General features: G+C 48.0%; 3 protein-coding genes across 5 annotated transcripts; 2 read left to right on the forward strand and 1 right to left on the reverse strand.

Annotated features, from left to right (window-relative positions):
• Positions 1-2,316: 2,316 nt before the first annotated feature.
• On the reverse strand, positions 2,317-4,202 carry LOC117858733 (transcription factor DIVARICATA). The gene is made up of 2 exons (XM_034741859.2): positions 3,504-4,202; positions 2,317-3,402 (listed from the first exon to the last, which is right to left on the reverse strand). The coding sequence occupies exons 1-2, from the start codon at positions 3,953-3,955 to the stop codon at positions 2,970-2,972; spliced, it is 885 nt and encodes a 294-aa protein (XP_034597750.1). The 5' UTR covers positions 3,956-4,202; the 3' UTR covers positions 2,317-2,969.
• Positions 4,203-7,622: 3,420 nt separating this feature from the next.
• Positions 7,623-11,856, forward strand: LOC117857197 (pentatricopeptide repeat-containing protein At2g41080). Of its 3 annotated transcripts, none has more exons than XM_034739714.2 (3): positions 7,624-9,831; positions 9,948-10,220; positions 11,171-11,856. In XM_034739714.2, exon 1 carries the CDS (start codon positions 7,813-7,815, stop codon positions 9,754-9,756), a length of 1,944 nt encoding a protein of 647 aa, XP_034595605.1. In that variant the 5' UTR covers positions 7,624-7,812; the 3' UTR covers positions 9,757-9,831; positions 9,948-10,220; positions 11,171-11,856. The 3 variants fall into 3 exon arrangements, with proteins under 3 accessions (XP_034595606.1, XP_034595605.1, XP_072149930.1); XM_072293829.1 differs by having other exon boundaries at positions 9,948-10,176; XM_034739715.2 differs by lacking the exon at positions 9,948-10,220 and having other exon boundaries at positions 7,623-9,831.
• A 1,244-nt stretch (positions 11,857-13,100) lies between these two features.
• On the forward strand, positions 13,101-14,510 carry LOC117857198 (uncharacterized). Its single transcript, XM_034739716.2, has one exon. The coding sequence runs from the start codon at positions 13,206-13,208 to the stop codon at positions 14,181-14,183; it is 978 nt and encodes a 325-aa protein (XP_034595607.1). The 5' UTR covers positions 13,101-13,205; the 3' UTR covers positions 14,184-14,510.
• The last annotated feature ends 4,514 nt before the right edge of the window (positions 14,511-19,024 follow it).

A 19,024-nucleotide genomic window follows, 5' to 3' on the forward strand; every position in this document is an offset into this window, starting at 1 on the left:
TCTCCGCGCTCCGCCTCTATTTCCTCAATTATATCGTCCATTTGCCGAATCCGAACATTTGCCTGAGGGAAAGGCGAGCGCGGACGACATGACGCCCAAAAGAAGCTCTCCACGGGCCTCGATATGCTTTGCCACCACTTTCACCCACGCCCAATGGCAGGGTAAAGACCGGAAAGGAGCAGCACTCACCTCGCAGTGCCGGCCGGGCGCTTTCACCTCGCACGAGCAAAAGTCGCCGGAGCAGGAGCCCAAAGGGCCAAAGCAAAGAAGCACCCGTACCAGTCGCGACGCGGGTGCTCGTATCATATGGTGGTTACCGTTGCCGTGCCCGTCTCCCGGGGAGGAAGAGGGCGCAGGAAAACAAAATCTAAAGCGGAGCCGGGGGCGTGGGTGGTGAAAGGGAAGGAAAGCGACGGCGAAGCAAAAGCACCCGGCGGGGACGGAGCAGAGCACGGAAGGCAGCAGGCACCAACGCAACGCACACGGACACGGGGGTGCCCACTTCGTCCCCCCTCGCGTCGCGTTGGATTCGCATGAATCTTGCGTGTGCCCGGCGAGTGCTCCCGGGGCCCCGCCCGCCTGCGCCGCGGCAAGTTGCGGCCAGAGCAGCCTGGCCCTGGCCCTAGGCGTGTGGCTGGAGCCAGCCAGCCAGCGGAGCTCAGGCGTGGGCGCGGGACACAGGCAGGGCACGCAATGATCGGCACAGCAAGGGGCGGGCGAGGCAGTAGAGGCGAGCGGGATTAAACAAAGCCGTGGTAGTTAGCGGTCGAGGGGACACCGGCCACCACCGTGGGATTTCATTCAGAGATGCTCATGTGGAGCGGTCAGCATGCAGCACCGGGCGTGTGAGTTTTGTACTAGTTTCGAGGCGCTTTACGCTTTTGTCCTGACCAGACGAGACAGCCCATTCGCCGGCTCAGGGCCATCAACAACGCAGCGCGATCTGGCTGGGCAGTGGGCACTGAATCGCTAGCGAAACTGGACTGTGAGGTGGTGCAAGGGCAAATGATGATTCGCGGAGGAGAAAGAAAGCAGACTGGTCAGGTCACAGGTCAGGTCAGGTGCTGGCGGACCGGGGACGTGACACAACTGGAATTTCCCTGCGAGAACTGAGTCAGACGCCACATGAAGTTCAAGTGGCACTGACACCCCTTTCCCGGTCCGCGGCCTCCTCTCTCAGTCTCTCTCGCCGCGCGCACCGCCGGGACCGGGACCGCCGGCGAGCGGGGTGACACGGCGAGGCGAGGCCACCGGCTGAGGCTGGTCGGTGGGGCGTGCTGCCTGAACACACAGGATCAGGTGGTGAGAGATACCGGCCACGGATTTCGGATTCCATACGCGCACAGCGGCATCAACATCAACCGAGCGACGCCGCCTCTCTTTCTCGGAAAGGCCTCGTTTTAGTATTCCCGCTGCTGGGAAATGAGCGCGCCCACTACGATTAACAGTGTGCGCCACTGAGGCCTCGAGTGGATCCGCACGTCTGGCGACGGTCATGTGCCGGTGTGTGCAACTTGGGCGGCGAGTGAATCTTGCAGCTCCGCTGCCCTGCTGCCTGCACAGTGTGCACCCACTGGCACTGATGAACGGTGCGAGGAGGCGCCTGTTTTGGAATGGAGAGAGGACGGTGAGAAAGATGGGAGATTATTGGAGCATGTGATGCCTTCTTGTTCGGTGGACCTCCAACTCAGCGCCTACTACTGCGTGCCAGCCATGTGTTCAGGCAGGCAGGCAATTTCCAAAGCAAGGCCAAGGCGCCTCCCCTACCCTTGTTGCGACCTCGGTACCCGTTAAATTTTAGCACCTGTCATATCGGATATTTGATACTAGTTAAGAGTATTGAATATATATTAATTACAAAATTAATTGCACAAATGGAGTCTAATTCGCAAGACGAATCTATTAAACATAATTAGTTCATGATTTGACAATGTGGTTAGGTAAACCATTTGATGGATTAAATAGGCTTAATAGATTCGTCTCGCGAATTAACCCAGAGATTGTGCAATTATTTTTATAATTAGCTCAGATTTAATTCTTCTAATTAGCGCATGAACCCCCGAGACGCTGATAAAGTTGAGCAATCAAAACCTCTGCTGCGGCGACTGGCCAATCTGCAGCCAGATCGCAGGGTGTCAGAGCCGGGGCAGAGCAACACCTGCGCATGGGCAGCGAGAGCGAGAAGCATGCGGCCGAATTTTTTTTCTACTCTGACTAGCGACTGGTAAAAATTAAACGGCAGGTCACATGAATGGAATGGCAAGTACGGTACTACTCTGACACGAGTTGTAGTTATGGCAGCCAGAGAGTCCACGGTGAGAGTGAGACCGACCGATCCCCAGCCGGATCGCGGCTGTGTTTCATTTCAGGTTCCTATTGTTTCTACAGCGACGACATGCTGCCGAAGATCTTATGGCAGTGCAACATTGGCGGACAAAAACCTTGCGAGACCTTACAAGTTACAAGCATCACACACTCTGCTCAAGTGCTACTCCATCTCCATAGGATAGGAGTGCTACCGTTACACACCAACAATACATGAACAGACCGGTATAGAAATCTTCAGACCCGGTGATCCTGAATCCTTGATCCAAGCCGCCGGTGGTGACGCTGGAAACAAACCAAAGGCTTCATCGAATGCTTATTCGGTACAGCGGAAGTTCTTCTTGGGCCCTATAGTCGTGGTTGCATTTATGTACACTGAACTGAAATTGGACGCTGGAGTGGCACGCTCATGGCCTCTTGGTTCGCAATGATCACAGTCACTCGGAGCTGCTGGACATAGGAGGGTGGCAGCTCGACGACGAGACTCTGTCACTCTCATCTCCACACGGGACGTGCCATCTGATTGATACCCCATAACTCTGCAACCAAGCCTAGCACGACGACGACCTGCGACCTGGCCCATCCCTGACGACCGGGAGCCGTTCTTTCTTCCGTGCGGTTCTTGCCGCGCCAAGAACCGCCCGTCACAACTGGGCCGCGCATTGCATCTGCACGAGGATTGAGTCGTCGAAGCCGAGGCCGGCCACGAGCGCGCTCTTGGGCTCGAGCTTCACGTTGCCGTAGGGGTGCGCCACGCCGAGCGCGCCCGGGAGCGGCGCCATGAAGGGCTTCGCGTCAACAAGGGCGGCGAACTGGTCGGCGACGGAGGGGTTGGTGGCGGCGGTGGCCGCGGACGGCGGCGACGGCGAGGCGTTGCCGCGGTCCTCGTCGGGGAGGTTGATTGTGGTGATGTCATGGATGCTGGAGCGGCGCTTGTCCTTGCCGCCGGAGTTGAGCCGGATGAAGTACTTCTGCGCGTGGCTCGCTACCTGCGTCGGCGTCCGGGTCGTCACGTACTTGCGCGAGATGTTCCTCCAGTCCCCTCTCCCGTACTTCTTGAGCCCCATCAAGAACAACCTGAGAGCCGAAACGAAATTCGCCATTGTTAGCGGCAAGAACGCGAGCGGATCCGTCGATCCTGGCACGACGATGGTTCTGGTGGGGGCTGTGGGGCTTACTTGTGCTCCTCCTCCGTCCAGGGGATGCCCTTCTTCCGCTCCTGGTCGGGGCCGCGCGCGCGCTTGAGGCAGTAGCCGCGTCTGAACCCGCCGTCGCCGCCGTCCCAATCCTCCAGGGTGAACCCGGACGACGGCGGCGAGCTGCTGTAGTGCGGGAACGGCACGAGCCCGGCCTCGATGAAGCCAACGTCGTACTCGAGGTCGTGGTAGTGGTTCACCACGTCCACGACCGTCTTTCTGGGCAGCATCGCCGCCACCCTCTCCCACTTGTCCGGCGCGTTCCGGTCGATCCGCGCCAGCGCCTCCTCGAACAATTTGTTCTCCTCCGCCGTCCACTCGTCCCCTATCCCTCCGAAATCCGCGAGCCGGTCCTGCCAGAAGCAGGACGGCTGCCCGGAGAAGCAGGGTGCCGTCGACGGCAGCAGCACCTGCGTCCACGCCTCCGCCATCATCTTGGCCGCTGCGGCGCTGCCTGCCCACCTGAGCTGGCTGGCTGGTGGCGAAGAAGGCGAGGGAGAGAAGTAAAAGGGGGAGGTGGAAGGTAGCGTGAGTATATAGGGGAGAAGTATCAAATTCCGGCGGATGGCGAAGTGGCCGGAGTTTTATTCCGGCTCCACCGTTGGAGGCAGAGAAAAGGCGAGCAAAGGAAGTGGATGCTTGTGATTGGGTCTTGGTGGAGTTTGTGGCATCTCAACTCTCATCCAAGGGAGTCCAAGGCCAGGGAGCATGCTTTCTCACAGTAGATCCCCGTTAAATTTGATATTTACTGCTTCAGTTTGCTTTACTTGGACTTCACTGGTCAGTTTCTCTGTTCCAGGTCAGGTATAGCTTTTGTGCAGTTGCAGGTGGTGTTTGCGTACTTGCATTTGTTTATTGGCATTGCCAGCTGCTTTGCTCACTTGCTTGCCCTTTTCTTTTCTTTAATCCTTGTTCTAGATATTCTTATTCATTATTGTCAAAGCTAGTCTAACATTTTATTTATGTTGTGTTTCTGTTTTCCACATGGGTGTAAGGAGTAAGCAGAGAGCCACAGTAAGTTTTCCATAGCAAACAAAAAAAAGGTAATATTTGGACATGTTAACTAAAAGGTGTTGTTTCCTGAAAGAAGAATCATAGACAAATTGACCCAATATTCTTCCTAGAGATTGCTTTGACCCAAGCATGACTCAAAATTTAAATTTTTACCTAGCAACCTAGCTCAAGCGATGTTTCTCCTGCAGTGAATTGTGCTCAATTCATTGAATTGCATATCGATGGTGTAGCTCACACGAAGATATTCACCCCGGCTTCCTTGGTGTGGTCCTTCTAAAATCGTAGTGTGCAAGGACAGGAAGTCCGGAAGAGCAAGGGTACAATTATTCCCGTGCATGCATGTAATTTGGTGCCTCTGCAATGTGGCACAGATGCCATATATATGTAAGGGACGTTTGGTTTATCGAGCTAAAGTTTAGTCCGTGTCACATCGAATATTCAGAGATTAATTAGGAGAACTAAATATGAGTTAATTATAAAACCCATTGCATAGAGGCTAAACGACAAGACGAATCTATTAAACCTAATTAGTCAGCTTAATAGATTTATCTCGTCGTTTAGCTTCCATCTATGCAATAAGTTTTGTAAATAGTCTACATTTAATACTTCTAATTAGTATTTAAATATTCGATATGATATGTGCTAAAAATAAGTAGCTGGAACCAATTGCCCCCCTAAGTGCTATCCGAGTACGCACCTGCATATATTAGCAACCTAACTGAGGGACCACCTTAACAGTGGCACATTGCCGCCTCGGTGCCTTGCGAGAAGGAAATTCAATGAGAGATTCCCGTCTCCTTTATCATATTGTTTCCTGTCGAGGCTCTCTGCCCTCCGATGGGCCAGGCCACTGTCATGCTTGCTTTATGCGCACCCCAAAAATGGAGATTTGTTTAGGCACTGCCATAGTGTCATTCACACAAGTGGAAATATTTTAGCCATGTAGCAACCCCTTTTCCTAATGGCCTATTAAGAATTCAGGCAATTCAAACATTCCTTTTCCCCCATAAAAAGAGCCAGGTAAAATTTATCCATCCTCCAAGCGAGCAAAAGCTCGGCGGATCCGCTTGTGTCATCGTGCAGCAGAACGGATGCGATTTATCTATTGGCGCCACACGTTAAACACGCACTAGTTAGTAGGGGCATGCACAGGAGACACTGCCGTAAAAATTGAGCTCAGCACCCCGTTTCTTTTCAGAGCGTTTGGAAGCATCCGCATCGAACAAAACAATACCGTCATTTGTTTCTACCACCCACAACCACAACGGGTCCATGCGCCTATATTCTGGCACCGACCTCACAGCGCCCCCGCCCCCGGGGATGTCTATCCACTCCGCGCGCACGATCAAATCGACGTTCCTTTCAGTCACCTGTCGCGGCAATTCTTAACACAGCTGAGAGCATAGATACTGAGCTAATCCAGTGATGGATGAGAACAATCGCTAGGGTCCGCACCAACCAAAGCCTGGGCAGCGCGCGCGACAAAAGATCGAGACGAAACGTTAGCGATGGCAGGAAGACGGAGAAACCTGCAGCGGCTTATAGTTTTTAGTGCTAAACGCGGCTCGGTTCACTGCGTGAAGGCGAGATGACGAGCGGCGACGTGAACCTGAAGGAGAGTTTTGGTGGTGGTGGTGGTGGGTTTCGGGTTCGGCCGTCTCGCGCGCGGCCGCCGCCGGGTTGGGTTTGGGGTCCGGCGGGACGGCGCCACCGCAGCAACGTGCGGAGCTCGATCCCTCGCTGTCACGGCCCACGTCGCGGGCGGCCCCGGCCGAACCTGATGTGACCAACTACCACCCACCCCTAGGTCCCTCTCCTTCGCTCGCTCTCGCTCTCGCTCGGCCCCCGGGAAGGTGGATGACGCGGTGCGGGCCTCAGCTAACCCGTCCGCGCGCGGGCGCGGTGTCGAGCGGAGATTGGAGCACCAGCGCCCGCGCGCGGCCACCCGCGCCGGGGAAGTAATTAAACGGGCGACCTGAGATTTGGCGAAGAAGTCGCATGAGGGTGCTTTTCAACGGCCGTGATGCTGGTCGAACTGGATCCACTGCGTTTGGCCGGTTTTCAGCTGCGAGATGCTTCGGTTACTTTGAGGGTGCGTTTAGTTTCCAAAAAAAAAACTTTGAGGGTGCGCTGCTTAGCATCGGCCGATGCCATGTTTGGTAGCAGCTTATAAGATGGTGATTTTAGTAGTTGCTTTGTACTACGCGTCATTTTTTTAAAGAAAACAAAACGGCGGTGGCGGCCGCTGTGTAGTTGCAATCTAAGGATCTGCTTAGTTCCCTCTAAACTCCCAACTTTGACACTATGCAAAAAGAAGATTCCTCATCATATCAAACTTGTGGTACATGCATGGAGTACTAAATGTAGACGAAATAAAAAAACTAATTGCACAGTTTTGTTGTACTTTGTGAGACGAATCTTTTAACCTATTAGTCAATATTTGGACAATAATTTACAAATACAAACAAAACGCTACAGTATGCTACAGTGCTACAACAGTGATTTGCATCTTTAAAGTTGGGCAACTAAACAAGGCCTAAGCAACGCATATGAAAACAACAGAGACATGCTATACTGAATATTTCGTTCAATAAACGAGCAGAGCAATAGTATACTACATTTTGCTTCCAAGTTCGCCTACAAGCAACGAATCTACGCTATATATTTAAATTATGTTCAGAATCTCTTACACTTCTGCTGCAGGATCATTTTGGGACGGGGGATTGTAAACCCAGATTTCATCCCTTCGGATTATCTCCTTTTGGCCATAGAGAGAATGGCACATAGGATCCTCGCTTTGAACACATCCTTCCGGGCATATTTTAGTACTTCAGTAGCTGACTAAGCGAAGAAAAATAGGACAGTCCGGGCAGCATATTATTTGGTATATTCTGACCATTTTGGTTAGATTTGTACGGTACTATGGTCGGAGGAGCATGGATAAAACTCATAAAACAAAAAAAAATATGGATTTGGCAAATAGATCTATTAGACCCATGAGAGGCCCATCCCGGAAATACGGGCCAGCCCATCATCGTAACGGGCGGCTCACGATGGGCTTCCATGGTGGGTCGTTTGATCAAAATCAGCGCCCCAGCCATCTGTTGCCTCCCCGCGCCGCGCTCCCGCCGCCGACTGCAGCCTTGCCTCGCCTGAATCCATGGCTTGATTCGACTTGCTCCATTGCCAATTACACATCTCCCCCCAGCTCACCATGCTTGCGGCAACCGCGCTTGCCACAGTCGTGGCTGCGTCCTAGCAGCTTGCACGCGATCGCATGGCCAGGCCAGCTCTGAAGAAGCTCGCCACCGGACCACCAGATGCCAAAGAGGAGATCATCCGCCTCTGCTCTAGAGGCCGCCTCAAGGATGCTCTGCACCACCGCTTCCGCGAGGTCCTATGGTCGGAACCTGACCTCTTCTCCCACCTCTTTCGGGCCTGCCGCGCCCTCCCGCTCCTCCGCCAGCTTCACGCCTTCGCCGCCACGTCTGGCGCCGCCACCGACCGGTTCACCGCGAACCACCTCCTCCTGGCTTACGCCGACCTTGGCGATTTCCCCACCGCGCGCTGTTTGTTCGAGAGAATTCCCAAGAGGAATGTCATGTCCTGGAACATTCTCATCGGGGGTTACATCAAGAACGGTGACCTGGAAACCGCGCGGAAGCTGTTCGACGAAATGCCCTCGAGGAATGTCGCGACGTGGAATGCCATGGTCGCTGGACTCACCAACTCGGGACTTAACGAGGAGAGCTTGGGGTTCTTCCTTGCCATGCGGAGGGAGGGAATGCAGCCTGATGAGTTTGGCCTCGGGAGCTTCTTCCGGAGCTGTGCTGGGCTCAGGGATGTTGTGTCCGGGCGGCAGGTCCATGCATATGTTGTGCGGTCTGGACTAGACAGGGACATGTGCGTTGGGAGCTCGCTGGCACACATGTACATGCGGTGTGGTTTTCTTGAAGAAGGGGAGGCTGTTCTCCGGGTGCTGCCATCGCTTAACATTGTGGCATGCAATACCATAATCGATGGAAGAACGCAGAATGGAGACTCAGAGGGTGCGCTCGAGTATTTCTGCATGATGAGAGGTGTTGGCGTGGAAGCAAGTGCAGTCACATACGTGAGTGCCATTAGTTCTTGCTCGGACTTGGCAGCTCTTGCACAAGGTCAGCAGGTTCATGCACAAGCTATGAAAGCTGGAGTCGACAAGGTTGTGCCGGTCATGACTTCTCTCGTGCATATGTACTCTCGATGTGGGTGCCTAGGTGACTCTGAAGGAGTTTTCTCTGGGTATAGTGGTACAGATCTTGTGCTTTGCAGTGCGATGATCTCAGCTTATGGATTCCATGGGCATGGACAAAAGGCAGTGGATCTGTTCAAACGAATGATGGCTGGAGGGGCAGAACCCAATGAGATTACTTTCTTGACCTTGCTCTATGCATGCAGCCATAGTGGTCTGAAAGATGAAGGCATGGATTGTTTTGAGCTTATGACTAAAACTTACAGACTGCAGCCAAGTGTTAAACACTATACTTGTATTGTGGATCTTCTTGGACGTTCGGGTCGCCTAAACGAAGCAGAGGCCCTTATCCTGTCAATGCCTGTGCGTCCTGATGGGATCATATGGAAGACACTACTGTCTGCTTGTAAGATACAGAAAAATTTTGACATGGCCGAGAGGATAGCAGAGCGCGTCATTGAGTTGGATCCTCATGATTCTGCCTCTTATGTTCTTCTGTCAAATATTCGAGCTACCAGCAGCAGATGGGAGGATGTCAGTACAGTAAGAGAAACCATGAGGAAACAAAATGTGAGGAAAGAACCTGGAGTTAGCTGGGTGGAGTTTAAGGGTCAGATTCACCAATTCTGCACCGGAGATAAATCACATTCAAGGCAACTGGAGATTGATGAATGCTTGGAAGAAATGATGGCCAAAATCAGGCAGTGTGGGTATGCACCGGACATGAGCATGGTGTTGCATGACATGGAGGATGAGGAGAAAGAAGTTAGTTTGGCTCACCACAGTGAGAAGTTGGCTATAGCATTTGCTTTTCTGAGCTTACCTGAAGGAGTTCCTATCCGTATTATGAAGAATCTACGCGTCTGTGATGATTGCCATGTAGCTATTAAGTTGATGTCTAAGGTAACTGGACGGGAGATTGTGGTCCGAGATGTAAGCCGTTTTCACCATTTCAAAGATGGAAAATGCTCTTGTGGAGATTATTGGTGATAGGGGTAGAGTGCCATGAAAATACCTTTTGCCTCAATTGAGCCAACAAGACTTCCAACTCTAAATTATGCACAGGTACACCTGTGGAAACCATAAATTTTTTGATAAATTAGTTCCTTAATTACTGGTTAAATAAATGATGTGAAGAAGAATATCATAACACTGAAAATCCCTTGTCCTTCTTTTTGTAGCCAATCATTTATTATCCTCTATCTTTGAGCAACTTCGAGCTACAGCTATTGACTGGATGTAGATGGGCGGGCCTATCCACAAATTTAGTCATTCAACCCACAGGAAGAACTGATATGGTCAATGAGGGTTGATTATATTTCTTTGTGATCCGAAGTGGGTTGTCATGCTAAACCACCCACAAAGACATGCTTCGGTGATTCAACAAGCTTCACTCATGTGCATTGCTGAGTGAGCGCCGTTGCCACCGCTTCACTTCACATCACTTGCATTCAGTATGATTCTGTCCCCATCGCATTCTATTGAAATGAAATATAGGAATTTAGGTGAACATAAATGTTAATGTGCTAGCACTGATTTGTCTGGAGTTCAGTTGTTTCTTCTGATGTTTGAGTTTCCATCCAGTTATCTGGCGTGAGATTGAATCCATGGGTGTTGACTTCTTGTTTATTTGATGTAGTTAACTGGCTTTGTTGTAAAACTGCAACAATGCCTTGTTATGTATTCAGTCGGTTTTGTAGAATAGTACATGGAACTGAACTTTATACATGGCGGAATCCCTGATATCAGAATGGTGGGAGTCTTTGGGAGCATTTCTCTGCTATCATCTGTTCAACAGTTGTCAACTTCAGTCCAATGCATTTATTTCACTGCTGTTACTTGGACACAGACCCGGGTATTGGAATTGGAAATCGGACTTGTACTCGGGTGTTCAATCTGGAAAATCTTTTGGACATGGAAATGCTTTTTGGGGGGCCACGGACACAGTTTTAGGGATCCATCTTGAATTAGGGTTCCCCTTGGTCAATTTTTCTTTTTGCCATGGGTATTCAAATAATGCTGGTTTTTCTTCTGCACTGTACTTAACTTCTGAGAAGACAGTGGTTTTTTTTCTCGAACATGCAGGAGAACTGTGTATCATTATATTAAGAAGATTGACAGTGGACTATAGTTTTAAGAAATAAGTTTTTTTCTCATGTCTTGAATGAAATTTGCATACATTTTTATCTGTAATCTGTACAAGGGCAACCCTTTGTTGTTGAATATCTACTCATTTTCAGCAATTGCAAGTACCATGACTTTTTTTTTCATTTTGTTAACATGAAAGATCTTTGTTTTTAAAGTAGATGCCTCATACCTCACTTCATCAATTCAAGATCACTTAATAGTATGCTTTGAAGAATATATCTTGTTTGATCTAAGTTGTCTTACCTTTTATTTTCAGTGAGCAGCAAAGATGCCCATTCTGATTTCTGAAGTCCGAACCATCTTGCAGTGCACATGTGTATCAACTATCGCCAGCACCAATTTGCACCACCAGCGTGTTTGAGAAATTTGAAATGTGTTCAATTTACAGTTTCTTCAGTCCAAACTGGAATTCCTGATTACTGCAGATAAAACATGTTATTGCTCAGTATTGAAAATAGGAATTTCTGTCTTCAGTTTCAGTATTCAGTGTTCAATTTGTTCAGCTTCTGTCCTCAAACATTTGTTGCTCCAGCGTGGGAGAGCCACAGGAGTTGTACTGATGTTGCTTGTGTTCTGTGAGTTTGTTGATGTGCTAGACTGCTAGTCCTTGGAGTCCGAAGGGTTGTTCTTGTAACATTTTCAGTCCTGGACTCCTGGTAGTTTTGGAAAATGAATGCAGACCAATGACTTTGTCGGGTTGAGCAGGAGCTCATCTAGATCATTGTAATAGAGAGGTACAACTCTTGTAAACTCATTGTCCTGTTTTGCAGTACAAACTCTTGTAAACTCATTGTCCTGTTTTGCAATGCATATGAACAGGGGTTTTGTCCCTTAGAAGAAGAAAAAAGGAGTGCCTGGTATTTCATATAAATTCTGTGTAGAAAGGTTTGGATTCTGATAAGTTATTCAGGTCCCTAAATACAATTCCTCTCTTTGGCACTAGGATTTATTGCATTCACCCCATCATTTTGGAATTTGTTGTGCCTAGCCTATCAAGATTAAAATATAAGCTACTCCATGCATGCTTACATGGTCTTTCAGTTCAACAATCACAATGTGCTATTTGCACCTGATACTATCCAGTGGTCCACATTTGAAATTTTCACATCTCTAACATTTGTGCTATTTGTACGGGATATGTTCCCTGTTTGGTTGGCGGCATCCGAAGAAATGAAGAAGACTGAATAAGATGTGCTCCCTGGAGTAGGAGGCGGTCACTAGGAAAAGTAGCGGGCCTGTGAAAAGGGCTCTAATTGGGTTCTGCAGCATGCTCCAGTGCTCCGCAATCTTTGTAGTTGTTGGCAGATTTTTGGCGGACGCGGCACGATCACTTCATCAGTCATCGCCCTGGTTGGTCAGCTGAGCGGGGGCTCGGATCTTCTGGTCTCCTCTCTCTACAGTACAACACGGCGAGTCGAGGACGATTTTCACTCCGGCGCTGAATCCGTCGGGTCCTCCCCGCCTACAGCAGCCTCGTCAGCGTTGGAGGGGTGGGGACCTGTGGATTGGGTGGCTGTTGTACATATCCTACTCTACTAGGTTTGGATTAGGTAGATTAGGGTTAGACTTGACCATGCCGTGATGCGGTGTGGGTTCGTCTCCCTGTGCTGTTGTGGCTCCGGCGTGCGACGGTGGAGAGGTGGAGAGGATGACACCATGTCGAGCTTCAGCGTGGGCTCCTCCGACATCTCCGGCGGTTTCCCTGACATTGTGAGCAGCGGCAACATCAAGTTCTTCTATCCCTTCCTCATCTCCGTCAACGCTGACGGAAGATTAGAGAGTTACGTCTACCAACTCATTAAGAAACTGGGTTGGGCTTGGTTTCCACCTTTCTTTGGTGGTTCTGCTCCCCTTCGGGGTTCATTGTCGTCCGGTGAGCTGGGATCTCAACGGTTCTTGAGGCGTTAGATTTCTCGTTGTTAGGTGATGTGATGGGCAGTGGCCATCTTTTTCAGTCGGGTCATTCAGCGTTTACACAGCAGGCTGTGTTCGATGTGCTGCTTAAGATGGCAACCAAAAACTATGTTCCTTCGCCGAGAGGAGGTTGGCTTCAAGCTGGTTACTCTGGCCGCCGGTGGCGAGGAAGACTGGGAGGAATTTACAAGGACTCGGGTGTAATTTTCTTTTCTTTCAAGAGTATCTCTGAACATATGTGAAATATAAACCCGGTTTAAAAAAAAAAATCAGTCATCGCCCTTTCCTTGCTCACTCCAGCTGAACAACAGAACAAGTGCCAAAACCACGAGCCCCCACAAACAAACCAGACCAGCCCGCTGCTCCGCCGCCGCGCCATGGCTTCGCCGTCTCCCTCCTCGCCCCTCCACCCGCACCAGCACCAGCACCCGCTTCCTCCGAATGCCCACCCCCAATTCCAAGCCCCACCGCCTTCGATGCCGCCGCCGCCAGCGGCGCCGCCCAAGGCGTTCGACCTTGAGGTTACAGTCGTCTCCGGGAAGCACCTGAAGAACGTCAACTGGCGACGCGGTGACCTCCGCGCCTACGTCGTCGCCTACCTCGACCCCTCCCGCCGCGCCGCCACCCGCCCCGACGACGCCGGCGGTTGCAAGCCCGCTTGGAACGAGCGCCTCGTCCTCCCGCTCCCGCCTCACCTCTCCCCGCACGATCCCTCCATCCTCCTGTCCCTCGACGTCTTCCACTCCAAGCCTTCCGACTCGCCCAAGCCGCTCGTCGGATCCGCCCGCTCGCCTCTCCGCGACCTCCTCTTCCCCACAAACCCTAACCCTAGCCACGATTCCGCGGCCTCCCCTCTCGTCAGCCTCCCTCTCCTCCGCCCCTCCGGCCGTCCACAGGGAAAGCTCCGCATCCGCGTCGCCATCCGCGAGCGCTCGCCGCCTCCTCCTGAGCCGCAGTACCCGCCGCCATCCAGCTCCCCATACTACTTTCCACCACCTCCGCCTCCCGCCTACTCGGCCCCGCCGCAGTACGGATCCGAGCAATACTACCGGCCCAGTGGGTACTACTCTGCACCAGCACCTCCACCTCAGTATGAGTACACGGGAGGGCCTTCCGCACCGGTCGACTACAGCAGGCAGTATGAGCAGAGAGGTAGGACAGGGGGTGGTGATAGTGGGAGCGGAAGGTATGGAGTAGGCACTGGACTTGCGGTGGGTGCTGTGGCTGGAGCCCTCGGGGGACTAGCAATTGGTGAAGGGGTGAAGTACAAGGAGGAGAAGGCTGCAGAGCGGGTGGAAGAGAAGGTGGTACCAGCTGGGAGGGATGATTACAGCGAGTATCGTGGCGACTATTGAACAGGAGTTTGTGTGGGTGTGGAACTGAGAATGCACTGTGAGTTGGTTCTTCTTTCCTGCCTGGGAATAAAGTCAATAGTGTTATTTTATGGTTTGCTCCATATATGTATATATTTGTGCATGTTGTGGAATATTTTGATGCCTACAAAGTATTATGTATGACAGATTTGATGTGTACCATGAATGTTTAATGGTTTGCTTCGATGGTGTACTTGTGTCTTGTTTTGGGGTCTTATCTTTTTCTGCAGTTGTACTGCTGTTTTCCTTGTGTCTGGTGTGTTGAAATTGTTGTATACAGTATACTCATCAAAGGCAATTGTACTGCTATGTGCTCTGTTTCCATTGTATGTGATCCGTTGAATTGTTGTATACATCGAAGGCAATTGTACTGCTGTGTTTTTCGTCTATATGGTGTGTTCAAATTGTTGTATTTGGTGCTTTGTCACAACCAAGAATGATTAGAGTTGGCACACATCAATGTAAAGTGCAATTTGGGAAAAAAAAACCTAGTCATACATTTTAGGGAGTTTGATCCAAATCTGTGCAAAGGCTAAGTATAATCTACATTGATTTTAAAAAATAACCATGAAAATGTATGTTTTGTTTTGGCTTTATAATTCTTCTAAACATAGAAATGATGCACTATCCAGGAGTTTCCTTATGTTCTTTTAAATTGATTTTAAAATTATATCTTGGTTTGACTGAGCCTTAAAGCTAAGTAACTATGCATTATGTATTTACTAAGCTTCGATGACATTGTTTGGAACTTCCACGAATTGATGTTCTCTAAAACGTTTCACAATGTTGTCCATTAAGGATATCAGGAGGGTAGTTATTGCAATATTTCCATTCACTACCCCTAATTTTAAATGCTTTGAAAGAGGTGAAGTGGCTGTGTCGTATTATCTAGTAGGAGATGGCCATTTCACATGGACTTTATACTTCAAACTTGTACTTCCTTGGTCAATGCACATGGTGTGCTATGTACAACATTGTAGAACATAGGGAGTCGGGTCTATTCAGTTGCTGGATGGTCCTTTTAGCTTGCACATTGCGATCTTCACGAGTTTGTGCTGTAAGTTTTTCCAAGGGATCCTCTTGCGTTTTTGCTTGAAAAGCAAATATATTCCGGCAGGGTATGAGAGGAAAAGGGTTCTTTCAACTATTATACTCCTTTCGTCTAGACTATATATAATATACATATATTGTTTCATGTATGTGTTTTAAACAATCATTTGGACATAAGGAAATAGGTACTAGCTACTGACCTACTGTACAGCATCAATGCTTCTATATATTGGTGAACAAGTGCTTCTGGATCACTTGCAGCCTTGGACACTGCATAGGTTTTCCATTTACTATTTTCTTTGAGTGATACAACATGGGAAAGTGTAACATTACTTACTGCCTTGGCCTTTCAGCTAATCAAGCCCTATCCTTTAATCTCTCATTTAGTATGTATAACTAAATTAAACATGTGGCTGATTTATGCTTAGTTTGTAATGGAGAGCCTTGTTTATGGTGTAATTAGGTACATTCAGCTGTTAAGATGGAAAGGCTGATAGCTTCTGTTAAATTCCATGCATATTTTCAATTTGCAATGCTATATTTCTGGGAAAATCCACAAGTTATTTCTCTGGTCAGGAAGGTAATAATGGCTGAGGTTATTAAAAAGATACATGTTACTGTTGGGAAGGAGCACATGGTGTATGAATGGGAAATCCGATAGCTGGGGAGTCATGCATGGATGGGTTAGTAGAATCCGACAAGTTTGTAATTAGCACTCAATAGTTGTGATGATTTGTGCTGGTCCTTGAGTTTGCATGCTTGGAGATAATCTACAGCACAGACTAGGAGGATGCCCCTGCAAACCTTTGTACTTTTCATTGACTGAATGATTGTTGTAGCTGGAAGTTACCCAAACATATCAATTACATATCTTTGCGTTGCATAGTCTCTTTATCCACAGAGGATATCTGGTTAGCAGGGGGACAATGCATATGGCATAATTGATCAACTGATCCAGAGGCTTTGTGGATCCTTAGCTTCCCATCAAAGCTCAATTTGATGCTGGTTGATCTTTTTGCCTAAACAGTATTCCTCACATAAGTCTATGAGGCCTCTCCTGTTAAATGATCAAAGGATTGACCAAGGACATGCTTCATGTTTGGTGCATTCCCAGAGTTGCTAGCCTCTCGTTGGGGTGAGCAGAGATTTCCATGATTGTGTAAGGGAATTCCTAACAAGTATCTTCTTACCCACCGGTGTAGATTTCTCAAGGCTACCTGCTTACTTATTTTGTAAAGGATTGATGGGAACCTCTGACATGGTGCGTGTTATTGCAGTTGGTCTGATGATTGAACAGAATTTCTAGTTTTCTTGAATAGACTTACTGCTTGCCCACAATTGACTGACATTGTGCTAAGGTTACTCTCGAACAACCTTGTTAATGTCAATGTGTCGTACTCTTCTGGAGCCGCAGGAACATTATTCTTTGTTGGTAGTTCTATCAAGGTTTTTTTTTAAAAAAAACTGTACAGTGGGGAATGCCCCCACTGTGATATATTAAAAAGAAAGAAGAAACTGTACATGATAACAGCAAAAGGGGCACCAAAGTACCCTAAAAAGGAAAAAGCTTCATGAAAGAGCTAAACAGGCTAAGCTAAATTAAATCAACCTAGTTAAGGAAAGATTGCCTATTGCTTTCTTTGATTCTGTGAGCTTGAAGTCTGGCCTCATCCACAAAATGTGAGACCCAGGAATTTATGGATGGACGTTTCCCTTCGAAAATCAGTGCATTCCTTTGCTTCCAGATGTGCCAAGCAGCTATAATAAAAATTTCCATGAAGAAAGGGTTTTGGACATGTCTTTTGCAGTCTTTAGCATCCTGCAGAATGGAAGGTTGAGGTGCAATTGTAGGCCAATTTTGCTCCAGCAGGCTGAACTGAAGCTGCAGGTGAAGAATAGGTGGTAGGCAGTTTCCTCCACATTGTTGTTGCACATTGCACAATTACAGTTGCTATCCTGGGCATGAAGTTTTTCCGTTTTATAAGGTTTCTTATGTTCAGTCTATCCATCAAGATGAGACATGAAAAGACTCGAAATTTGTTGGTACACCTGGACTTCCAGATCCATAGGAATGGAGAGGGTGGCCTTATGTAGTTATGTTCTTGAAAGGGAAGTTATAGAACTGCTTGGAGGAGTAGGTTTTTTCTTTTTTGTTATTAACTATTTAGTTGATTGCTTATGGAAACAAAATTGCGCCTCAGTACCTCACCAAAACCTAGACAAGAGCTTATAGGACTTGAAAATCTGATTGTGGTATATCTTGTTCATGGATGATCCCTCTTTGTTAAAGGCCATGGATTCTGTTTTCGTCACTTAGTTCAGTGCTATGCCTGCATTAAAAATGCCATTCTCCACATTTGGTCAGTTTTCAGCTTGAAAAAAAGGAGAATAAAGGGGAGCCTCATGGCGTCACATAATTGCATATACCAGATTGTAAAATATCACTTTTATGTGGTATTTGTAAAAACTGATTGCTAAGCTGAAATAACTTCGAAAATTCCTTTTCCACATTCTGATAATTTCCTGGGAAAAAAGAAAGAAGGGCCACATCATGGCATCACAGAATTGCATATACCAGTTGTGAAAGCTCTTTTTTGTATGACATTTGTATAAACTGATTACTAAGCTGAAGTGACATCCCCTCATGACTATCCATTTTTGTTTTTTCTTGTATCTTAATTTGTAGAATTCAATTAAATTCAATCCTCTATCGATCTATCTCGATCAAATTCACTTGCCCATAGACAACAGCAATTAGTTAGCATTATTTTTTAGATTTATGTCTAGATACCATTCTGATGATAAGATCTTGATTCATTATTGATAAGAATCATTCTTTATTGCTCCCTTCATACCCACAGGTTGTCAGATCATTAAGAAGATGGATATACAAAGTTTTACCCATCATGTGTGGCTTTCTATGTTAACCTTATCTTGAGTCTTCTTGTGTTCTTCCTCAACTTTCTGAAGTTTTTGTTCTAGACACATGGCAGTACGTGCTATTTTGCTGCCAACTTTTGAGAATCAGATGACTGAAAAATGTTTCAATCGCGTTTATTGGCCTATGTTACATGATCCCATTTTATCCTGGGCATGTTAACACGTAGGGATTGTTTATGATATTTATGCATGTTATTCTTACCTGTGTGGTAGGAATCATCTTGAAGCCATGATCTTAAATGTTGGTTCGAATGAGATTTTATTTTATGCTGTTTTTGAAGCTTTCGTGTTGAAATTCTTTTGAATCTTTAGGTACAAATAGTACAACGTACAGGACAATTAGCAGATGCTTGCATGAGTAGGTACTTTTTTCTGGCATGGGCATGGGTACACTTTTTTTTTCTGCGTTCTTTTTCTACTAGAGATGTTAGCAGCATGTTGGATCTTGCCAATCTTTGAGCCTTTGCCACAACTTTACTGTGTTTCTAAACCAGGCATTACCTATATCATACTGTTGATTATGGCTGGTAATGGTCTGTTTGGAACAACTTAAATCCTAGTTATGGCTAAAATAAGCTGAAACTAGCAGCCAAACGGAACGTTTTTTTCAGCTTCTCCTGGCCACGCTTCTCCCCACTGCTGCCATATGTGCTAAAACATATAAGCTGGATAAGACCTGCTTAGGGAAGCGCTTTTTCTATATTTATACAGTTTATTTGAGAAGCGATTCTCCCTACCGCGATTCCAAACAGGCCCAATGTTAGGCTCACATTGTATGTTTTTCAGTCTATGGATAGCTCAGGAATAGATGGAAAAAGAGCATGAAAGTAACC

This window comes from Setaria viridis, chromosome 5 (genome assembly GCF_005286985.2).
Source record: "Setaria viridis chromosome 5, Setaria_viridis_v4.0, whole genome shotgun sequence".
Lineage (NCBI taxonomy): Eukaryota > Viridiplantae > Streptophyta > Magnoliopsida > Poales > Poaceae > Setaria > Setaria viridis.